The sequence below is a fragment of the Mercenaria mercenaria genome, chromosome 19 (genome assembly GCF_021730395.1).
Source record: "Mercenaria mercenaria strain notata chromosome 19, MADL_Memer_1, whole genome shotgun sequence".
Taxonomy (NCBI): Eukaryota; Metazoa; Mollusca; class Bivalvia; order Venerida; family Veneridae; genus Mercenaria; species Mercenaria mercenaria.
Genome location: NC_069379.1, coordinates 4,488,225 through 4,510,587, shown reverse-complemented (window position 1 = coordinate 4,510,587; position 22,363 = coordinate 4,488,225). Strand labels below are relative to the sequence as shown.

Here is a 22,363-nt window from a genome sequence, read left to right as displayed (position 1 = left end):
CATAATGAATGCTTTATACTTCATGTTAGTCAACTCGGCTGACTGGGTAAAGGGGATCTATGAACATTTTAAAACATATATATTCAGATAGAGATTTCTAAATTATAAAAGAGAATTGAAAATAGAAACACTTAGAATTGCTTGCCTTATTCGGCCATGCATTCGATATCCACTTTGATATAATAGTCTGAGAGATCTGTGTGAGGACTGTCATTGGCTCTTGCTTGGTAAAATATCCAGAGGATAGCTAGAGCACTTCCCCCACCATCTGAAACTGGAGTGTGTAACTTTATGACCTAAATTTTGATAGTTTGACATAAAAACTATTTTTTCTTAAACAAAAAGAAACAGAAGACAAATAGCAAAATACTTACTGGCGAGACAGTTATGAAAACAGCAGGGTGATAATTAACAGCAAAATATTTACTTCAGATTATTAGAAAACCAGTTACAGAAAGCCGAGGGTGAGCTGAAAAAGAAGACGGGAGAGTATGATGCAGAAATCAAAGAACTTCGTAAAGAGAATGACAAACAACATAAACTTATTCAACAGGTACTGTATATACTCACTTATAAGTCTACATCATTTATAAGTCGGGGTATGGTATTTTAGTTTAGGTTGTTTGATTAAACTTTAGCCTGCTGGCGGCGAATATTTCTGCCTTTGCGACCAGTGCAGACCAAGATCAGCCTGCACGTCCGTGCAGGCTGATCATGGTCTGCACTGTTGGCTATTCAGTCAGTAATTTTTCAGCAAACACCCCTTCAATAAATAAATGGTATTGCCCATATTGAACAATGGACCAGTCCATTTTAGAAATTTAGCAGGGTAAAGGTTAATTGACTTAGCTGATACAGTTGTGATATTGATATGATATTCGCTGGGTTTAAGGTCTCCATTTTGCTTCTTATAATGGTGTTGGTAAGGTAGGGCCGTGTTGTTCCAACACACTCTTGTATGTTTAATGTGTAAAGTAGTACAATTTATTATTTTAATGCACATTGTAATTTTGAAATTTACAAGTTATTCCTAAATCAATGTAAGATTTTTGTCACAGAAAGAAGTTTTCTTTCATTTTGATGGATCATGCTGGAATTACAATTTTCATTCTGTTCAGAAGAGAGTTTTGAAGTTGTTTTGTTGTTTGATAATTTGTTCATGCTTACAATTGAACAGAAAGTTTCATAACTGTTGTAATAGATAATAATAATTTGAAAAATCAAAAATAACATTTTTCTTTTTCACAAAAGCTGAGTGATATAAAAGTAGTATGTACAATGAGTGTTGTTAGATGTCTCTGTATATGTAAACAGTTCATTTAATTTGGTCCCAAGTTATGACAAGATTTAGTTCCCTTGTTAGTTCCTTTTTACTTCTTTTTCTGTTTGGTCAGATTGGTTATATATGAGATGTATTAATTTGAAAGTGATTGATTAAGTTATTTCTCTGATATACCTATTTTTAATTTTCTAAAGTCTTATTGTATTGTTGCATAATATAGAAAATTGCATGCATCATTTATTTGGTAACGGCAGGGTTTTGAAAAGTTGAAAGGAGAAAACAAGATGATGCAAGCATTGGAGACGTTGGTCTGGTTTCTCCGTAACATTTCTTAAGCAGTAAAGTTGTAATTTGTCTAATGTGATCTTATCATAATCGGAGAAAAAAATCAGTATCCTTTATTTTGAGTGATACGAGGAAAGTCTCGTTCATTTAAGATAGTGAGTCAATGCATTAAATTTTGGGATAAGAGAAAATACAATGTTGGTTCGTCTTGTTTTAGTGTTTGAAATGCAGACATAAAAGGGTAAGTAGCTGCTGTTAAAAGAATGTACAAAGTTTGTGAGTTCTCCCAAGTTCAGTTATTTCCTTATGGTCAATAACAAACTTATCATTCTGCAATGTTCAACAAAATAACACTTCTGTTGCAAGGTTGATTATACAGTAAGACTACTCAGTGTACTTAAGTGTCTGATTAGTGCATCATTATCATAATTATAGAGTGTTGCATTTTGTATCCTGAACTGTTTGTACCATAGAAAACAGTGTATTTGTGTTGCAAAGTTAGAGAATGCCCTCTTTTTGTGGAGGATTAACCGTATATTTTCGCTTATAAGACGCACTTGCTTATAAGACATATCCAAAATCGGACATACAATCTGGGGTTTCTTTTTCTTTTAATTTTCTTGTAGTACACATTTATAAAATGCTCCCCACTCTCTGAACTGGAAATGTGATTCCTTATAATGCGTCTTATAAATGAAAATATACTGTAAGTACTTTGGACAGATGCTTCAAATAAAAGAAAACTGTCTATATACAGTATACATAGCTTGGGTAATTTTCATTTGGATATGAAATTGCAGTAGTAAAAACTACTACACAATGCTTCATTCCTGAAAATGAAAGTCTTCACCTTCTGGAAGAGAATTAGCCTGTGATTGATATGTTATACTGACAGATTGTAATCTTTAACAGTATCCTTTAGGTTTGCTAAAAAATTCATAAACATTCATAATGCTGCCCTACTTTGTATGAAAACTGAAAAATATATGCAGTAAAAAGAAACAGAATTAAGGATTGTCAGAGCTTTCAGTCCCAGCATAATCTGATACTGATTGTAAAAGAAAAATTCCTTACTTTCCAATATTTCTGAAATGTTGGTACCTAGTTCAAAGTATATTGAAACTCTGAACTTTCTGTACTTACTATCAAGTCAATGGAGTAAAACTGCTTGGAATGTGTGCTCATCATTTAGAATGAAACCAGGTTTAAAGAGAATATTCGTTAATAATTGCAACTATTGGAAATAAGTTCTTGGACCCTATCAACTATAGATGGTCTCAATAAAGTTGGGTACCAGAGCAGAACAGTGTTCTATCTTATCCCATTGACAACAGTGATTTAAAAAACTGCTCTGAAATTCTAGAATAATGTTCTAAGACCTGAATGGAATACTCCAGTAGTCTTTAAACCTCAAACCAGCAACCATTTAACTCACTTTGTTTCCATGTTTATGAAAAATTAACTTCTAGATTGACAACATGTTTGGACTTCTGTTTGCATGTTTTGTTTTCATGTCTCGGCATATTTTAGAATGTTTGACAATGTTTCGCATGCGCATAATACATCATATGTATTGTGAAACGGCTGTTGTTAGTCAGCTCAAATTTAAGGGCAAGATAGAATGCAATAACATTTAAACTTACTGCATGGAAGTTTTACTAATATGTGACATGAAAAAATACCGAGAAGTCGCTTATAAATGGCACATAATTACATAATTAAATGGTTAAGTTTTACCACTTCTCAGTGATACAAAGTACAGTTAGGTCATTTTTTAAGGTAACAGAAAGATACAGTCAGACTTATTCTAAATTACACTTGATGAATTAGGAGAAATATGTACAGTGGAATCCTAAGAGGTGGGACACCTCCTTAAACTGAAAAATTGTCTTTGTCTAGAATATGTTTCTTCTATTAGAATTAACTTCTGAACTGAAACTGAAATTTCCTTAAATCTCATTACTGATAATAAAGGATTCCTAGGGTATCACTGTGCCTTTTTAACTTGGCATAAAGATACATACAGAAACTTATGTACTTACTCATAGAAAATATTTTTTTTAGTCACAACTGTTCATCATTGTTCATTTGTTCATATAATTATGATGCTATTGATTGTTGAAACATTATCAAGTTATTCTGTTTTGATATCTGATATATTTGATGTGTTTTTTCTTGACATAAAGTAGCTGTACTACATCCGTTTGAATATAAGAAGGAAGTTTACAATGGAAATTTATGTAAATATTATAAAAGTTTCATACAAAATGGGGAAAACGTGATGTGTTTTCCTTGATTTTGTTTGGCATCCTATCATCTGTTTAACAGTATCTTAATTGGTGCATACAGGAAGAATCTTTGCATTACAATATGAGCCGCGCCATGAGAAAACCAGCATAGTGTGTTTGCAACCAGCATTGATCAAGGCCAGGCTGCGCATTTGCGCAGTCTGGTCAAGATCTATGCTGTTCACTTTCAAAGCCTATTGCAATTAGAAAAACCATTAGCGAACAGCATGGATCCTGACCAGACTGCGCGGATGTGCAGGCTAGTCTGGATCCATGCTGGTTGCAAACGCACTATGTTTTCTCATGGTGCGGCTTAAATATAACAATAAAGATGTTTAAATGTTTAGAATGGATTTTATGTGTGAAAATAGCCGAGGTTATCTTGTCCCATTCAGAAAATAGACTGGACAATGGTCAGTTTCTGGTTCGTTTTGTGGAAGCGATCAGTTTCCTGCATAAATTTATGTCAGTACTGGCCAAGATCTGAAGATTACAGAAACAAGGCCTGGAGACTCCATTGTTGATTCAGTGGTCAGCCCTGAAATTGACCAGTGGCAGGCCAGAACATTTAGACTGGTTCCCGAACCCAGCTTTAAAACCATGAAGACATAATGTAGATTAATATGGCCATAGCAGAATAAATTTTGAAGAAAATGTTTTGTAACTTGTTAATTTTGTATTTCAGTAAAATGTTTTATTTTCTGTACTTGCAGAGTCTGTCGCTCACATCAGACGCTAAGATTGAGGCTACAATGCAACATGAGATTACAAGGCTTACTGCTGAAAACTTGGTATGTACAAATAGAAAACTTGGTATGTACAAATAGAGAACTTGGTATGTACAAAATTAATAGAAAACTTGGTATGTACAAATAGAAAACTTGGTATGTGCAAAATTAATAGAAAACTTGGTATGTACAAATAGAAAACTTGGAATTTTGGTATGTACAAAACAAATAGAAAATTTGGTATGTACAAATAGAAAAATTGGTAACTTGGTATGTAAAAAATTAATAGAAAACTTGGTATGCACAAAAGAGAATTTGGTATGAACAGATAGAAAACTTGGTATGTACAAATAGAAAACTTGGAATTTTGGTATGTACAAAACAAATAGAAAATTTGGTATGTACAAATAGAAAAATTGGTAACTTGGTATGTAAAAAATTAATAGAAAACTTGGTATGTACAAAAGAAAATTTGGTATGTACAGATAGAAAACTTGGTATTTACAAATAGAAAACAGATTGAAAATACCCATTTTGAAAATACCCATTTTGCAGACAAAATCTAATATATTACTTCAGCTGTCCACTAGTTATAATCTTGTGCACACTTGAACCTTATGAAAATACATACATGTGATCTCCCGCGCGGGAGGGTCAAAATCCCGATTTTTTCACCTTGCCTCCCATCTCCCGACCAAAGCCATATTTCTCCCGCTTTTCAAAAAAAAAAAATCAGTATTATGAATGGGTTGATAATTACCGAGGAGTGCCAAACATGTTTACACAGTAAATGAAAGTGTCACCGACTGTTGTGTATTATACATGTTTGACACGCATATAGCTGGAGGAAAGAGCTGTTTTTCACAGGTGAATTATAGTTTGTTTTGATAAGGGATTAGACAAGCAGGGCCTTTTCCACCTGTCTCACGGGGCCAAATATCGGCCCATTCTCAATGCCAGTTAGGCTCCATTTTTTTACCAATTTGAAGCAAAAAACTCCCAGTCATAAGAAATAATTCCCAACTGAAATGAATTTCAATTATTCAAAAAAAGTTTTGTGCGGTAATATTGTTGGAAAAACCAACCCATTACTATTTTTAGAACAGGAGTGTTATTTCCCCTTACGCAGTTACGCCATTTTCTTCCAATGTTTACCAAATTAATTTCTTACTAAAATCGGACGTATTTCATTGAAAATTGGATGAAACTACACACTCATTTATTTGATAATATCAATTTACATTATTTTGGTATGGGTAAATAACATGTTGATGCATTTCTGTTCTCTATTTTTCATGCCAAAATCATCAGTATTTTTATACGAAAGTAGGTGGGGTAAGGAATTTACATAATTTATGAGTTGTGTTCAGACCAATATAAAGCTTCGTTTTTTTTTCAGTCCTCGAGTAGAATAATGTTAATGCATGTTCACCACCATTTCAGACCTAAATTGAGACTTTGTTTCTACAAATTAATCTGTTAAGAAAGTTTAAAGTTAGAACAAGAGGGAGCTTCTGTAAGATAGCATGCTCGACTTTTCTCAGTGATTGACTCTGAATTAAAGCTTTGCCAGTAAAAGGGGCATAATAGTCAATAGCTTTGAATGTAACAGATATATTAGACATTATATAAAACTTTAACAAAAAAATGTAAGTTAAAAAGTGGCATAACGCTGTCAAAATTCAAATCAAGAGTTATGAGGACTGTTTCTTCTGGTGTATACATTATTGTGTGGCCAAAAATACTGGAATTTGTCTCTAAGTTATGTGTCCGCGCGCTTAATTTATGTCGATAAAAAACCTCCAGTTTTGAGACCACAACTCCAGCTGAAAAATGGCAAACCTTCAGTTTTGGGATTCTGAACTTATCACATGTATGGAAAATAGCAGAATAAATTTTTAACAGAAGAAAAAGATCTGAAATGACTCATACTGCTTGATTCATTTATAAGATGTTTGTTTTGTCTTTTGCAGCATCTTATTGCAGATGTATTGGGAAAAAAAGTTATTTTAAAAAGTCATGAAGTTTAGGCACAGATAAATTTTATGAATACTTGTTTACTTTCAGGATTTGAGAGAAGTTATAGACAAGCAAGCAGATCAGATACGAAAGTTGAAGAAGATGTTAAAGATTTATGCAAAGAGAATGAAAGATGGGGAAGGTATGCTTTGGAAAAATCTTATTTCTTCTTTCAAAGTCTAACATAATCAGCTTTGCACCTAATGCTTATGGGTAATAGAGTTTGTTACACATTTATCCCTTGTTGGAGAGGTATTTTGCTTTAAAACCTTCCTGAAGGGAACTTTTATTCTTATGCAATAGTTTTTTTCTAAAATTTAGAAAAGTTTTAACTTTAAATGCTTCTAGATGTTGGTATTACTGCTTATAATATATGAAAGAGTGCAGTGTCTGTTGCAGTGTGCAGTATCAGCTGCTGTGCACAGTGTCAACTGTTGCTTTGCACAATATCAGCTGTCGCATACAGTGTCAACTGCTGTGTGCAGTATCAGTTACAGAAATTGTGCATATGTTAGGATATTTAAGGAAATTCAGTTCTAAATGGATGCACTAAGTTTGTTAAAAGAAAAATCCAGACAAATAGCCATTCTGGAGTAATATTCTTACACAATCAACTTTGTAAGTAAAAAATATGGTTCGGAAATAAACGTTCTGTTCTGTCATTTAACACATTGTTTCACAGACCTATACTCTTCTGTCTTATTGCTGCTATACCAGGGATACCCAAAATATTCCGAGCCCCCCTCTCTTCCTCTGTCTCTCTTAGCCCCACTACTGGTAAGATCTTACTCTATATGTAATTTTTATTTTGAGTGTCTTTGTGTAAGTTAGTAATAATGTTATGTATGCATTTGTGTGCAAAAATTTATTTTTCGCATGTCTTGAGGTAGACAGATATAATGTGTTACTCCATCAAAGGGGCAGCATGGCTTATTTAGTTATGTCTCCCACCTAACAGTGTGGAAGACATATTGATTAACTCCCGCACTCGAAGTCGAACATTTCCTATCTGATCTCCACCAAACTTTACCACAATGTTTTTGCCAGTAAGTCCTTGGCCAAGTTAAGTAACTAGCCAAATCGGAATAATTGCCCTTGAAACTTGTTTTTGATAATCAAAGCACTGAAAGCCTGATAAGGCAGTTGAGGTCTTTGTGCATGGTTAACTCATATACTACTATTCAGATGGTTAGGCAGTTGTGGGAGACATCCGCTGTTCTCAAAAGCAGCTCTAGTTTATTTTGAATCATTTTCCCCTCAACACCACTGTTGGTTCAAGTCTAGCAATGATATGATTCTTAACATGATGAAGCCTTCCTATCACTTGATAGTTTCATACAGGTTCAGGTTTGCATCCAAAATTGTATGTTAATTGTGTAGTAAACATCTGTCTACCTTCCATAAGTTATGTTTAAAATGCCACTTAAGTTAATAAATTTAGATGTGTGCATTTATTTATTTATTTTTTTTTTTTTTTTTTTTTTTTTTTTGAAATTTGAATGTTATTGTATTTTTATAGTTGTTCTGCTTAAGTTGAGTCAGTGTGTTTTAGGAAAGTACATGAACCGAATTAAATAATGCTAGAGATTGAAGGCTTTGTTTTACCAATTTAGAATTCCTGTGTAAAGAGTTTTTAAATTCTAGCTTTAATAGACCCACTTCTTTGAGAAAAAGTGTTGTATGTAGATAAGAATATATAACTTCATTTTGTAAAATGAAAAGGTGTCCCTGGATTGATACTTATGAATTTTGCAATATCCAAACTTGCTACTTAAAATATTTATGAAAAAGTCAGTTTTCTACACAACAAGCATATACATAGGAAGCTAAGGGGTTTTAGCTCTTCAAGCACTTGTGTATTAATTTGATTTGCACAAGGGTAAAACTTGCATCTGTATTTTACGTACGGGGATAAAAATGTAAAAACCCTCATTTTTCATCAACAAAGAACAACAAAATTTACTTTATAACATTTGATTATATTTATAGCTGCGGAGATTCAAGCCGAGCTGGAGAGAGAAGAGACAAAGAGCGTGGAGAACGTGGCACAGATTAAACACCGAGAGAGGAACTACCTCGGCATGTTAGAATATAAGAAAGAAGACGAGACGCCACTCATCAAAGTCCTTATCTTAGGTATGTGTAGCAGTTATAGTGTCACAGGGTTTTCATGTGCAAGAAATATGAGCCACACTATGAGAAAACCAGCATAGTGCATTTGCGACCAGCATGGATTCAGACCAGCAGTCTGGTCAGGATCCATGCTATTCACTAACAGTTGCTCTAACTGCAATAAGCTTTGAAAGTGAACAGCATGGATCCTGACCAGACTGCACGGATGTGCAAGCTGGTCCGGAACCATGCTGGTCGCAAACGCATTATGCTGGTTTTCTCATGGCATGGCTCAAAAATTTTCAGAAATAAGGATCAAAGGATACTGAGAAAAAAGTGCTAATTTGCATAATTTATGCTGAGCACTGATTTAGATAGAGCTTTGACAGTTGACCTCATATCAGATTTTCAGCTAAAATTACCATAATATAAAGTGCTTACCTTATTTGCATATTCTGTTGTTGCTGCTGGTAATTTATGCTTCACAATTTTGATATTAAAATTTTGCTTTGTAATTGAATATGCTTGCAAGGTATGATATAGTTATTTTCTAGTTATTCTGTATTTCAGATTTGAAGCCAAAAGTTGCATCTGGTTTCTTGCCCGGTCTACCAGCTTACCTGTTATTTATGTGTGTACGGCAGACAGACTACGTAAATGACGATGAAAAAGTACGATCCTTCCTCACCAGTACTATCAATGGTATCAAGAAAGTTGTCAAGGTATGCTCGAATATTTTATTTATTACGTTCCTTAACTTGAGCAGTATTTGCAAAACTTAAAAAAAATTACTTTTGATCCATCTTTAATTAAAAACTTATTTTAATGTCACAAATGCTCCAGGTTGCAGTTTATTTAAAGGAAAAGCCACAGATCATTCCGGTTCACAGATTGTCTCTATTCACAGGTGATCTTTGTTCACAGAAGGTCTGTGTGCACAGGTGGGCTGTGTTCACAGATCTCTGTTACAGATGATTTATGAATTTGTTAAAAAATCTCTGTTCAAAGGTGGTCCGAGTTTACAGGTCTCTGTTCACACATTGTCTTTAGCACAAGTGTAACTGTATTTACTTACATGTTTTCCAGAAACATCATGATGACATAGAGAGGGTCACATTGTGGTTAGCAAACACATGTCGCTTCTTGCACACGTTAAAACAATACAGCGGAGAGAAACAGTTCCAAACGGAGAACACGCCAAGACAAAATGAACACTGTCTAAGAAACTTTGACCTAGCGGAGTATAGACAAGTGTTCAGTGACTTAGCGGTGTGGATTTACCAAACTTTGATCAAATTATTGGAAGCCACAATTCAGCCTTCAATTGGTATGTTGTAACTAAATGTATTATATTGCAAAACAAATGGAAAATTTAAAAACAATTTGTATAGGAATCACATATGATAAATTTCCTGTTATTATAGAAAATATATATAGGTAGCCTGCATTTTTAAAAAATTTGTTCAATTTATTTCTGTTTAAGTAATAAGTTAAGTCATAATTTGTGAGTTTTTGGTTAAATGTAAAGGTTCTTTCCAGTGTATATATTTTGAGACCTGTCTAGTCCAGTGTTTAGTTGATTTATTTTGAAATCACATTTGAAACTGACTGATGGCAAAGCTTCATTCTGACACTGATCCCCAATCAAAGTTTTATGATTTTGAATGCAGATGTGGTTTTGATTCTATTACTTCTACAGAAGATAATTTTTCATTTTCTTTGTGTTTCAGTGTCTGCAGTATTAGAACATGAAGCTATAGCAGGCCTTACTGGGAGCAAACCCAGCGGACTGAGAGGCCGCAGCAGTAGTAGAGCCGAAGATACACCCGAGCACTCCCTAGATACACTCATGAAATCTGTAAGTCTCGTTCATTTACACTCCTTGGATACACTCTGAAAACTGCAAGTGTTACAAAAGAACTGTATGTAACAAGGGGAGCAGTGGTCTGGTGGATAAGGTGTCGGCCGGTCAAACCATGGGTCCTGGATTTGAGCCCACTGGGGTCACAACCATGACTTGTCATATGACACCAGTACTGTTTTTTCCAGGAAGCGGACTAAAGAGTGGTTGCTTTCATCATAGTCAAGCTAAAGCAAATTAGTATAAACTTACTGTATGTAATTTAAAGCTATGAAAAGATAACCCAAGGGAAAACGTGCATATTTCATAACCTCTTATTAACAGACTCAAAGTTGGCTGTTATTTTGCTTAGATGCATTCTATACTTCCAAAGAATTTTTTGATAGACTTTATTTACATACACTTTTAAAATCTTTGGATATATTTATTAGTTCCTTCTCATCTAATTTGCTCTTGGTATATATTTCAGTAGGGAAGCAGACGTAAAATTTTGGAACATTGGTATTGTCAACTTAGATATCCGTAGATAGATAATTTTATTTTCAAAAAGTAGAAATGTAGAAATACTCAAGAAAAAAAATGACTGTATTAAACCAGATTCAAAATGCAAGTCTAAAACAAACAGAAGTATTATATTACACAGGGAACTTTTTCGATCTCTTTCAGATGAACATGTTTGTGCGAGTGTTAACCCAGCATGCTGTTGATCCGGAACTTACCAAGCAGATATTCCGCCAACTGTATTATTTCCTCGGTGCAAGCGCACTCAATAATCTACTGCTGAGGAAGGATATGTGTAACTGGTCTAAAGGCATGCAAATCAGGTAGGAACTATATTTTGTAAGTTAGGTACAAAAGAATTACACAATTAGATATACTAAAGGTCATTGGTTCAGCATCACAGTGACCATTTGTACAAAAACTGTGTCTGTTCAATGTTTTGACCTACAGTCCTTAATCTTGATAGGCATTTAGCTCTTTGGTAATAGATGAATAATCAGTGGATCAAAAGTGAAGGTCACAATGACTGTTACTAAAAAATATTTATGCACAATATCTTCAGAACTCTAGGACCTATGATTGTCTTACTTGTCAAGCATATTGTCAATGCCTACAGATAGGGTTTTAAGATAACACTGATTGTTAATAAAAAAAATAGCAGTCAAATTTGGTCAGGGATATTGCTCTTGGGCAGTGAATGACTCATGCTAATTTGATGTCCAGGGGTCTTGGGTAAAGATTATACCGGTAGTGACTGTTTAGTAAAAAAAAAAAAAAAAAAAAAACAAGCTAATCACCATGGACTCAATGATTTTGAGTTATATGCGTCAGAAGTCGTGATTTATATCGTGTAAAATGACCAGATGGACATGTTATGTAATTGTGCTTGGCATCCATCTATCTGTTAGCAATTCAGTTTCTGCTCAATAACTTGAAATAGTTTAACTTGCGATTTTTAAGTTTGATAGGCACATTGCTGTGTGGGTATTATTGTCCAGCAAAAACACGTTGGCTTAATATATACTGTAAAATCATTTAATTTCGTGGGCATGAAATTTCGTGGTTTTGGTCAAAACGGCAATTTTGTGGGGATATGAATTTGTGGATTACAACGTTTGAACATAAAATGAGTAGGAATTTTACTTGTTGGGATTTACTTGTTTACTCGTTGGGATTAAATTTTGTGGATTGACACAACCATGAAATCCACAAAAATTAGTCCCCAGGAATATTAATGATTTCACAGTAGATGTCAAAACTCTTGATTCTTATGAACAATGTATCTATTTCAGGTATAATCTTTCCCACCTGGAACAGTGGTTACGTGATAATAAACTACAGGAATCGGGGGCGGGTAGTACACTAGAACCAATCGTACAGGCATCTCAACTTCTCCAGGCGAGAAAGACGGATGCCGACGTGGAAAGTGTGTATGAAATGTGCTCCAAACTTACTGCACCTCAGGTAAATAAGATCATATAGTGATATTTACATTATAAAGGTGTTTACTGCAATGGATCTTTATACATAGAGGATATTTGTTTGATTCAGTTTAATATTGAAATATCTTTCCTGAGTAAACACAGATGCAATATATATTCTAAAATGGCATTAAGTAAGTTACAAGTGAAAATGTAAGATAAGTCTGTATATTGTTAGGGGCTTCCCTGACAGTGTGGCTAAGGTTGCCTACTGTATCGCTTGCCTATTGTCACTGTTGGTTTGAATCCTCGTTCGGGGTGTGCTATTCTTCGTGTGAGGAAGCCATTATGCTGGCATAAGGAAGGTTAGTTGTTTTACCCAGGTGCCTGTTTGTGGGTTAAATAGTGCTTGGAGGTACACCATGAAAATCTGGAAAATTGCCATATGACTAACAAGTCAACTACATTAGGTCATTCTCTATAATTCCCATCATAAGTCTGCCTTAAGTCATGTTACTTAAGAAATAATTTATAGCAAAAGAGTGTTTTAACACTATTTATGCACGATGGGCGCACGATAAGTTGGGGGTAATAATTTCATGAAATTATTTTAACAGCGAATTATGGCCCAAGTGTATAAATAGTGTTAATACACAGTTTTGCTATAAATTATTTCAATTCTAATATGCTCTTAATCTAAACAGTAGATAGAAAAATAAAGTAGCGCTCTTTCTTGGTCGCAACAAAAATATTGACATCACAGCATGTTAACATGATGTCATTCAGGATTCTAGGGTAAGAGTGTTTTAACAGAGAAAAGCATATTAGAATTCTGTTTAAAGAAACAGATCATATTTTAGTCCAGTAAATAATTAAAACAATTTAAAATTCATTTCAGATTGTGAAGATACTGAACTTGTATACACCGGTAGACGAATTCGAGGAACGAGTGCCAATATCATTTATACGCAAAATTCAACAAAAGTTGAAAGAAAGGGATCACAGGGACACTTCCCTCTTGATGGACTTAAAGTTTTCATACTCAGTGACTTTCCCATTCAATCCTTCCAGAATATCGCTAGAAAGTATAGAGGTTCCAGAACAGTTACATTTAGGAAACCTGGTGACTAGATCATAGAATATGTTCCCATGAGGAGAGTAATAATCAAGTGCATCTACTTAATTTGATTAGAAGAATGGAATTTTCAAACTATGAATGTATGAAAATCAAGAAGGACCGTTTTTGGTTTTCTAGTGATTTACTGTTGTAGCAGTGTGAGTTGTGCATTGTTTTTTCTTATTTGTTAAGTTTAAACTAACATAAATTATGCAACCTGTTTTGTTTTTTTTCGAATTTGGAACTACTTTATTTATACAGAAATAATTGATGAATACAAATACTGTGATATTAAGAGATATATCCTGAGAATTAAATGAGATACGTTCCTGCAAATAACAATTACAAAAATTATACCTCGCTGGAATTTTTGAAAAAAAATCATTTAAAATGAATGACAGAATTGTATTCTAGTATTTTGTACATACTTGTGTGGCAAGCAATAGAGCTTTTTTATAATCTTGTGCAGTTAGAGGGAGGTTTCATCTCCATTCCCATACAAATGTTATAGTTCTAGAAAAAGACTGACAGTTGTTACATTATAAAGTCTGTTACAGATAATAAAATTAGGCATTTGAAAATGGTTAAAACGAAGAAAGGAGAACTAAATTTTAGAGAGGTATGGCTCCAGATTAGTCATTTTGTAGTTAATAAAAAGGAGAAACAAAGCAAGTCATTGTGTGTTGTATAGCATATATTTAAAAACACTTGTAGCCTGTACAGTGCATAGAACTGTGTGTATAACAGCTGTCTATGTTAGTAGACATACAGTAAAAGGCTGTTGTATAACAAAAGGAATTTTGATGTTCTTCATGTCATACATGTAAAATGTCAACTTAAGTAACAATGATTTTTGATATTTTACAGATGTTACAATTTGCTTCAAAATTTACGACCTAGATAATTGTCACGAGGCATGTCCCTTTAAAGAAGTGGAGAATTTCTATCAATTTTAGTGTAGTACCTAATATCTGGGCTGTATTGAAACATGTAACATTCCATGAATGTGATAAATACTATAATAATTTAGCTCTATGTTATTTGAATGATATTCCAAAAACAGCATATCTGCAAATAATGACATGATTCCAAATATGTGATAAATGTACTAAAAGTATGGTAGCTCTAGGTTACTTCAAAGATGTACCAAAAGAGAATGAGTGAATTGTAAATTGTCATCAAGTGATCATTCGTTACCATAGGTATACTTTATGAGATATTCGAATAGATGCATTTACCCCAGTAAGGTGCTTTTTTTCATATTGTATAGGCAGATATTTTCACAAAGCGTGATTTCTGTAATGCTTGGAACATATTCTTCAAGGTTCTGAAGGGGCACCTGAGGTTGAGTGGATAAGGTTAACTGAATCATGTCTACATCTTAGACTTTGAAAATTTGATTGAAATGGGCTCATGCCTACAATTTAGATTTTGAACACCCAGGTGTACATGTTGAGCATAGAACATTGACAGATGTTAATTAGATTAGATATCAGCTATACTGCCTGTTGCAAGAACGATGTAGACAGTGTTTATTTACGTGTTACAGGGCCTCCACTGCCATTTGCCAGTGTAGCCAAATGCTACAAATTCAAAGAACTGGCTGCAGATTTTTGAAAGTAGCTACAAGAATTTTGTTAAAATGTGGCCAAATTTCAGCAATTCAACTTCAATTTGGCAGTTTCTCTAAAAAGGAGGCTACAACTTCCGGAGGCCCAGTGGAGGCCCTGGTGTAAATATATGCAAGGTTAAATAGGCTGGAAATTTATTAGCTAATGTATAGTTTTATGTTCGGATGACAAGAGCTTTATGAAAATATCTGATTATATATTCATGTATAATAATCTTTGTACATTCCCAGTATATACTTGTCTCATTTTAATATTTGTAAATAATATATTAAATGCATTGTATGCATTTTAAGATTGCTATTTATGAGATGAAAAATAAATGCTGACAAAATATTCACATACAATTTTTTGTGCATGCTTTTTATGAAAATTAGTTAAGCAGGAAACTTCATAAATGGCCAGAGGTCTAAATCTGAGGAATGCATCGTCTTTTTAACAAAATGACATCAAGGCTTTCTCAAAACCAAATAGCCTTCTTTCCTAAATGGCATAACAAAAAAGCTGAATGACGCTTTCCATATTTCAAAAATGGCTGAATGAAATTTTCAGAATTTCCAAATGGCTGAATAAAATTTTGTGGTATATCAAAAATTGGTGAACGAAAATTTTTGTATGTCCAAAATGGCTGAATGAAAAATTTTATTTTTCAAAAGTGGCGGTATTAAATATTCTATAATTCCAAAATGGCTTTATGAAGTGCTAATTTCACTGAAAGTTTCTCTGTAAAGTTTCTGATGCCATTTTATGTGTAATTTTGAAATTTCCATTTCCAAAAATGAATTTTCGTCATCACATACAGGTTACTGTTAATTCCACAAGAAGTCAGTGGACAGGATTTTCTTTCGAAGCATTAAGTTTTTCCTAAAATTTGACATCCCATGGGTTAGTCTGTTCTAACTCCTGCCATAGGTAACACCCACTGTTTGAAGTGAAGACATATTATTAGGAGTCAAGAATGGGGAACATCTTATAAGGGTGTACTACAAGGCAATTAAAAGCAAAAGAAACGCCGTATTGCATGTCCGATTTAGAGGTGCGTCTTATAAGCGAGTTCGCCTTATAAGCGAATGTATATGGTAAGCATACTACAGCACACTGAAAATTTGTTATAAGTCAGTAAAGAAATATATACCGGTGTGTATCATTATGTGTAAGGGACTTTGGGGATTGTAATCTGAGACTAAACTTATCAGTACCCCACCCATACCCCTCGATTCCGAGTGCACAATGACACCAGCAGGTAAAACTGTTTTATAGATTTTTTGAATCTGTATGTCATTAAAGTTAATCAGTTTTCTTTTATCTAGTGTCAGTGAAATGTTTGGTTGTTACATGTATAAAGATATCATTCTTAAACCTTTATACCTTTGTTATATATCTTTTTTTTCTTACTATGAAAGCTTGTTATTTATACATGGAGTAGAACTACAAGGAATGGACGTATGAAATGTTGGATGGTTTACACATAGAGTACCCTAGTCACCTGCAACCCTTTGCGTTATAGTATTATGTGAGGTAGATAGCTTTTAGAATTTTTTTTTTATTTTGGTGCACCCTAGCATAGATTGATCACAGATCATTTATTAATGTACTAAAACTTCTTAAAAGAACCACAACATTTCAAGTGTCACAAATTGTAAGATGAACTTGAATACAATGGTTATTTCACCAAAGTTTTTGTAAAATTCAAAATGAAATATGGCCTACTAGTGAAGTTTTATTCAAATGGTAAATTCTTGCGCGTTATCTTTTCTCCGTGCCATAAAGTTATATTCTGGAAACATTTTCAGATTGGCTATGACTTCTACAAACTTTAATCTCTGAAAGTGTTATGTACTTCAATTTGATTGGCTCATGCTATGATTATATATTGGACACTAGCAGCACAATTTCCTCTTGCCCTGTGACACATTCCAAAGAATTCCATTTTAAATAAAAATCAACAAAAAGGTTTACTACATGTAACTACACTGTACGTGCACTATTCAAGGCAAACACTTATGAGCCACGCTATGAGAAAACTAACTTAATGCGTTTGCCACCAGCATGGATCCAAACCAGTCTGGTCAGGATCCACGCTGTTTGCTTTCAAAGCCTATTGCAATTAGAAAACAGCATGGATCTGCCCAGTCTGGTCTGGATCCATGCTGGTTGCAAAGCTGCTATGTTGGTTTTCCCATGGCGTGGCACATTTAAAGTTAAATTTAGCTACTGGTTATATTATTTGAAAACAGTTTGTTGCATTTCATGTGCCTTTTTGCACGCTTTATAGAATCAAAGATATTTTTGCGAAATCAAAACTTGCGCTTATTTTGACAATTAGATTTAGTTAGTATACCATATACACATGTAATATAAAGCATAACAGTTGAATGTTTAGTTAAAAATTACCATATATACTCACCCATAAGTCTGTCTCATTCACTGTCTCGTCCATAAGTCGTTACATAATAAGGGTCCCTGCCTTCGAGAAGTTAGGTTTATTCTTTGTATGGATAACATATATGGAACTTTTAAGGTTAGTTTTGTTAAGAGATTAACCTTTTGACTTACAGAAAATAAAGACAGAATGGATTAGTTTTGTTTTTTCTGCTAAAGGTCATTTTCCTTAAATTGGAGATAATAGACGCATTATATTCTTGATTTAAGAAATAATTTATAGCAAAAGAGTGCTTTAACACTATTTATGCATGATGGGTGGTTATACGTCGGGCGTAATAATTTCACGAGGGTGCAGCGCAATTGAAATTATTTGAACGACGTATCACCACCCGAGTGTATAAATAGTGTTAAAACACGTTTGTGTTATAAATTATTTTGATTCTTATATGCTCTTAATCTAAAACAGTAGATAAAATATAGAAGCGCTCTTTCTTGGTCGCAACAAAAACTTTGACGTCACCGCACGTTAATGTGACGTCATTCTAGCGTAAAAGTGCTTTTAACAGAGGCAAGCATATTAGAATTACTGTTAAAATGAACATTTGATACATTTTACAATAGAGATAAATAAATTTTAAGAGATTTATGCAAACATATATTGTTGCAATTTGCAGTGGGTATGATTTAAAAAGTTTGTTTTAACTTTTTCTACATTACTCATACCTTTTTATATAGTTTCAAAATTTTTTGACAAAGATTTTTTTTTTTACGCGTTAGTACCAGTAATTAGGCATTTTTATAAGTATTTGTTTCGAATCATCTTGCTATTTCTACATACAATATGTGTGAGTATGTATCTTGGAATGTCCAGCATTGAATGTATATACACTAAGCAATTTCCGAGTACTTGATACAGTTTGGCAGCACAACTTTTAATTCTAGGGTAATACTGTTATGTATTTTGATAGCAGGAATTTTGATAGCAGGAAAGGTGACTTATGAGTGAGAATTTCGGGCATTTTAATGAACATTAAAAATCTTATGTTCTAGGTCAGTCAGTAGCATTTGAATATTTTATGATGTTTAACCCTTACCATGTCGGACACGACTGGTTCTGCCTTTGCGACCAGTGTAGATCATGATCAGCCTGCACATCCATGCAGTCTGATCAAAATCTGCACTGTTTGCCATTCTGTCAGTATCTGTTTTGTATGAACCCCTTTTAACAGCTAATGGTACGGTCCAAATTGGAAGACAGACAAGTTCATTATAGAAATTTAGTAGGGTAAGGGTTAAATGAAAAGTTAAATGAAAAGTAAACATTTGTTTCTGGAAATTGTTGAAATATTTCATGTTATTTTTTAGTTACTGTAAAGTAATAATTGAGCTGTGCCATGGGAAAGCCAACATAGTGGCTTTATGACCAACATGGATCCAGACCAGCCTGTGCATCTGCAGTCTGGTCAGGATCCATGCTGTTCGCTTTCAAAGCCTATTGCAATTACAGAAACTGTAAGAGAACAGCATGGATCCTGAAAAGACTGCGCGGATACGCAGGCTGGTCTGGATATATGCTGGTCGCAAATGCACTGAGTAGGTTTTCTCATGACACGGCGCCTATTTACAGTTTTTGCAATTAAGGCTTTCTACATCAAAGATATAAATTCTAAACATGTTATAATTGCATTATAAAAAGGTCTGTTCTGCCGTTATTTTATGTCGTTGTTTTTTTTAAATCTATGGTTACATTGTTGAGCCTGGTATTTCTAAATGACTAATCATTTGAGATTAAGGTAGTTCTGCTCGTAACGTCACTTGTCCGGAAAACGTAGAATTAAGCTTGGATTCAGCGTACGGAAATGAAAATCAGTTTATGAATTAATAGCAAGCTATGAGTTAATTTATTAAAGTGGCACAGTTACTGTATTTCTAAAATTAAAATATCTTAGTAAAACATGTGACACGTTAAATAATTCAAAATAATGTCTTAAAATTCGCTTGAAATAGGCGGTTCACTTTAATCATGGCCAAATACCACAAAAATAAGCACACGGGCCTATACACTTTATTTCACCATATTATAGGCCATATGTTTATTTACCACTGTGAGAGGTTTCATTAAAATCTACATTTTAGAAAAAAAACAATTCGCGAAAATGTTATGAAAGTTGCGATTTTCTTAGTGTATTTCGAAGTTTTGAAAAATCAAAGTTTAATCAAATTCTACATTGTAGAAAAAATTTCGATCCAAACGTGCAGAACCACCTTAAAATAGAGCGTAATATAAATGTCTATTCTACAAAAGAAACTTCTGAAATATAAATGGCCGTTTGTTGTCAGGTATTCAACTCTGTTTCTATTGTAAAAATGTCATACACTTTTACGCATCATTATTAAAATAAACGTAATAATTATAAATAATATGCCACATTTAAGGTGTAAAGTTTTAAAAAAAAAGTAGAGAAATAATGACTGTAGAATCTAAGGCTGTTATATTTAGTGACAGAATTTTTTTTGTTCATATGACCGGACTAATTGCTATTGACCTATTATTTAGTAACCGTCTTTTAAGAGATGAGAAATTGTGCATGTCATATGTTAACTTATTTTACATAGTATGTTGTGTCACAATGAACTGAGTTATGAATTATATACTATTGTTATACATGCTGGATTTTTTAAAGACTGAATTATTTATTAATGTTATTTGATCGATTATAAGCAAGATATTTTTTGTTGCTGATGGACTTTTAAATAAAGGCTGTCTAAAGATAGCTAATTTGATGATATCTTCTGTTTTCTTTTCCTCGTCTGGTTCATTTCATTGGTGTACCGCAGAACAATGAAGTTGTAAGGGGGATAAACTGGTTTCGGGTTGTCTGTCTGTCCATCTGTCTGTCTGTCTATAGACACAATCTTGTGCCCACCAACTCTCCTCATCCCCTTTACATGAATTTAATGAAACATCACACAAGTGATCAGTAACAACAGTAGTTGTGCCTAAGCATATTAGGTTCTTTGAGAAAACAAAAATACAGAGTTATGGGACTTTGTCTTTTGTCTGCATATGCAGTCTTGTGCACGCCTCCCGAACCCTTGCACACAACACGTGATCAGTACCAGCCCTAGTTGTGCATGGTGCATGTAACGTTCTTTTAGATAAATATTCTGCAACGTTATACAACTTTGTTTTTTGTTACTATGCTACTAGCATTTAGGAGTGACCTGTCGCTTTTATTAATAGATTTGAAAGGTTACTGGAATACACCACTTCAGTAAAGGGATACCCAACCTTTTTATAACTTATTTTTATATTATATATTCAAATGACTGCCTCTTCGGCAATTAGACGCCGTGGTACAGTGGTAAGCGGTACGGCTCTAGAATCTAACTTTTGTGAGTTTGAATTCCAACGGAGATCAATTTTTTTTTTCATTTTATATTTTGCTAACATTCATTTTAAAATGATGATGAGAACGTTAAACATGTATTTGAATTAAATTACTTGTATCATTTTGCTCTTTTCGCATATAACATAGGTTTTTCAAATATCTCTCCTTGATTGTGAATTATTCAACATGGTTGACATAGCTCTTGACAATTTGGTCCTTCAACTAGTTGATGACACTAATTCGGAGGAATCCGACACCACCCGCCAGTGTGAGGATGCTCCATTGAACGTGTGTGTTTGAAATGTATTGAAATTGTACGAATGAAATTGAAATGAAATAAAATGAAATAAAAAAGCATGTAAAATATAAATAAAACAAATTTAATCCTAAAACAAATCGCCCTGTGAAGGATTCGAACCCACAGCCTCCTAATCGCAAAACTCAAGTCATTGGGAAAACTCCTCAATTCTTCCAACTGAGCTACCGATGCATTTCAATCTGTATAGTATCGTATTTGAAATATATTTATAGTTTTAAATAAGTCAAATATCTTTCAAACCCTTATTTAATAAATGGAACAGTCTGGAAAATCCAAATCTAAAAATAAAAGCGACAGGTGACTCCTAATTGCTAATATATACATAGAGTCTATATACACACAGTCCACAGATTAGTATTATGCAATCTTGTGTGTGTCAAATTGCAATGTATATATACTGTGAAAGTGTGTGTGGGGGTACATTCATCATCTTCAGTGATAGCTCTTATTCTTAACATTGCAAGTTAGTAATTGCAGAGTAGGCCTAATCGCTTTCAGCAAATTGCTTGCATTATTTAACATTTTCACTATTATTTTATTATATAACATTAGGTATTGCTGTTTCCGTCATTATTTTAAAGACAAAATAGTAAGATAGAAGAGGCACAGTCTAGTCACAATGAGGTCTATTCTGTGGTGATGAAATGAACTCCAGCCAATGTAGTCATATTGAACATTCAGATGGTTCATTCACAGGGGCCTCCGTGGCCAAGTGGTTAAGGTCGCTGACTTCAAATCACTTGCCCCTCATCGATGTGGGTTCGAGCATCACTTGGAGCGTTGAATTCTTCACGTGAGGAAACCATCCAGCTGGCTTACGGAAGGTCGGTGGTTCTACCAAAGTGCCTGCTTGTGATGTAATAATGCACGGAGGGGCACCTGGGGTCTTCCTCCACCATTAAAGCTGGAAAGTCGCCATATGACCTATCATGTGTCGGTGCGACGATAAATCCAACAACAAAAAAATCATCTGCAATCAGTACACTCACACCGAGCTTCCAGCCAGTTCCACATTCATCTACAGT

At 33.9% G+C, this 22,363-nt stretch overlaps 1 protein-coding gene across 1 annotated transcript in view; it reads left to right on the top strand.

Moving 5' to 3' along the window:
• The window catches only part of LOC123541815 (uncharacterized), a 112,782-nt gene extending 92,371 nt beyond the window's left edge, over positions 1-20,411 (top strand). Inside the window, exons 35-45 of the mRNA XM_053532061.1 lie at positions 433-553; positions 1,785-1,808; positions 4,569-4,646; positions 6,651-6,744; positions 8,592-8,738; positions 9,285-9,436; positions 9,801-10,041; positions 10,445-10,572; positions 11,242-11,399; positions 12,369-12,540; positions 13,396-20,411. Coding sequence (XP_053388036.1) covers positions 433-553; positions 1,785-1,808; positions 4,569-4,646; positions 6,651-6,744; positions 8,592-8,738; positions 9,285-9,436; positions 9,801-10,041; positions 10,445-10,572; positions 11,242-11,399; positions 12,369-12,540; positions 13,396-13,635 — 1,555 coding nt within the window. The 3' untranslated portion in view covers positions 13,636-20,411. The remainder of the gene's footprint in view (positions 1-432; positions 554-1,784; positions 1,809-4,568; positions 4,647-6,650; positions 6,745-8,591; positions 8,739-9,284; positions 9,437-9,800; positions 10,042-10,444; positions 10,573-11,241; positions 11,400-12,368; positions 12,541-13,395) is intronic.
• The last annotated feature ends 1,952 nt before the right edge of the window (positions 20,412-22,363 follow it).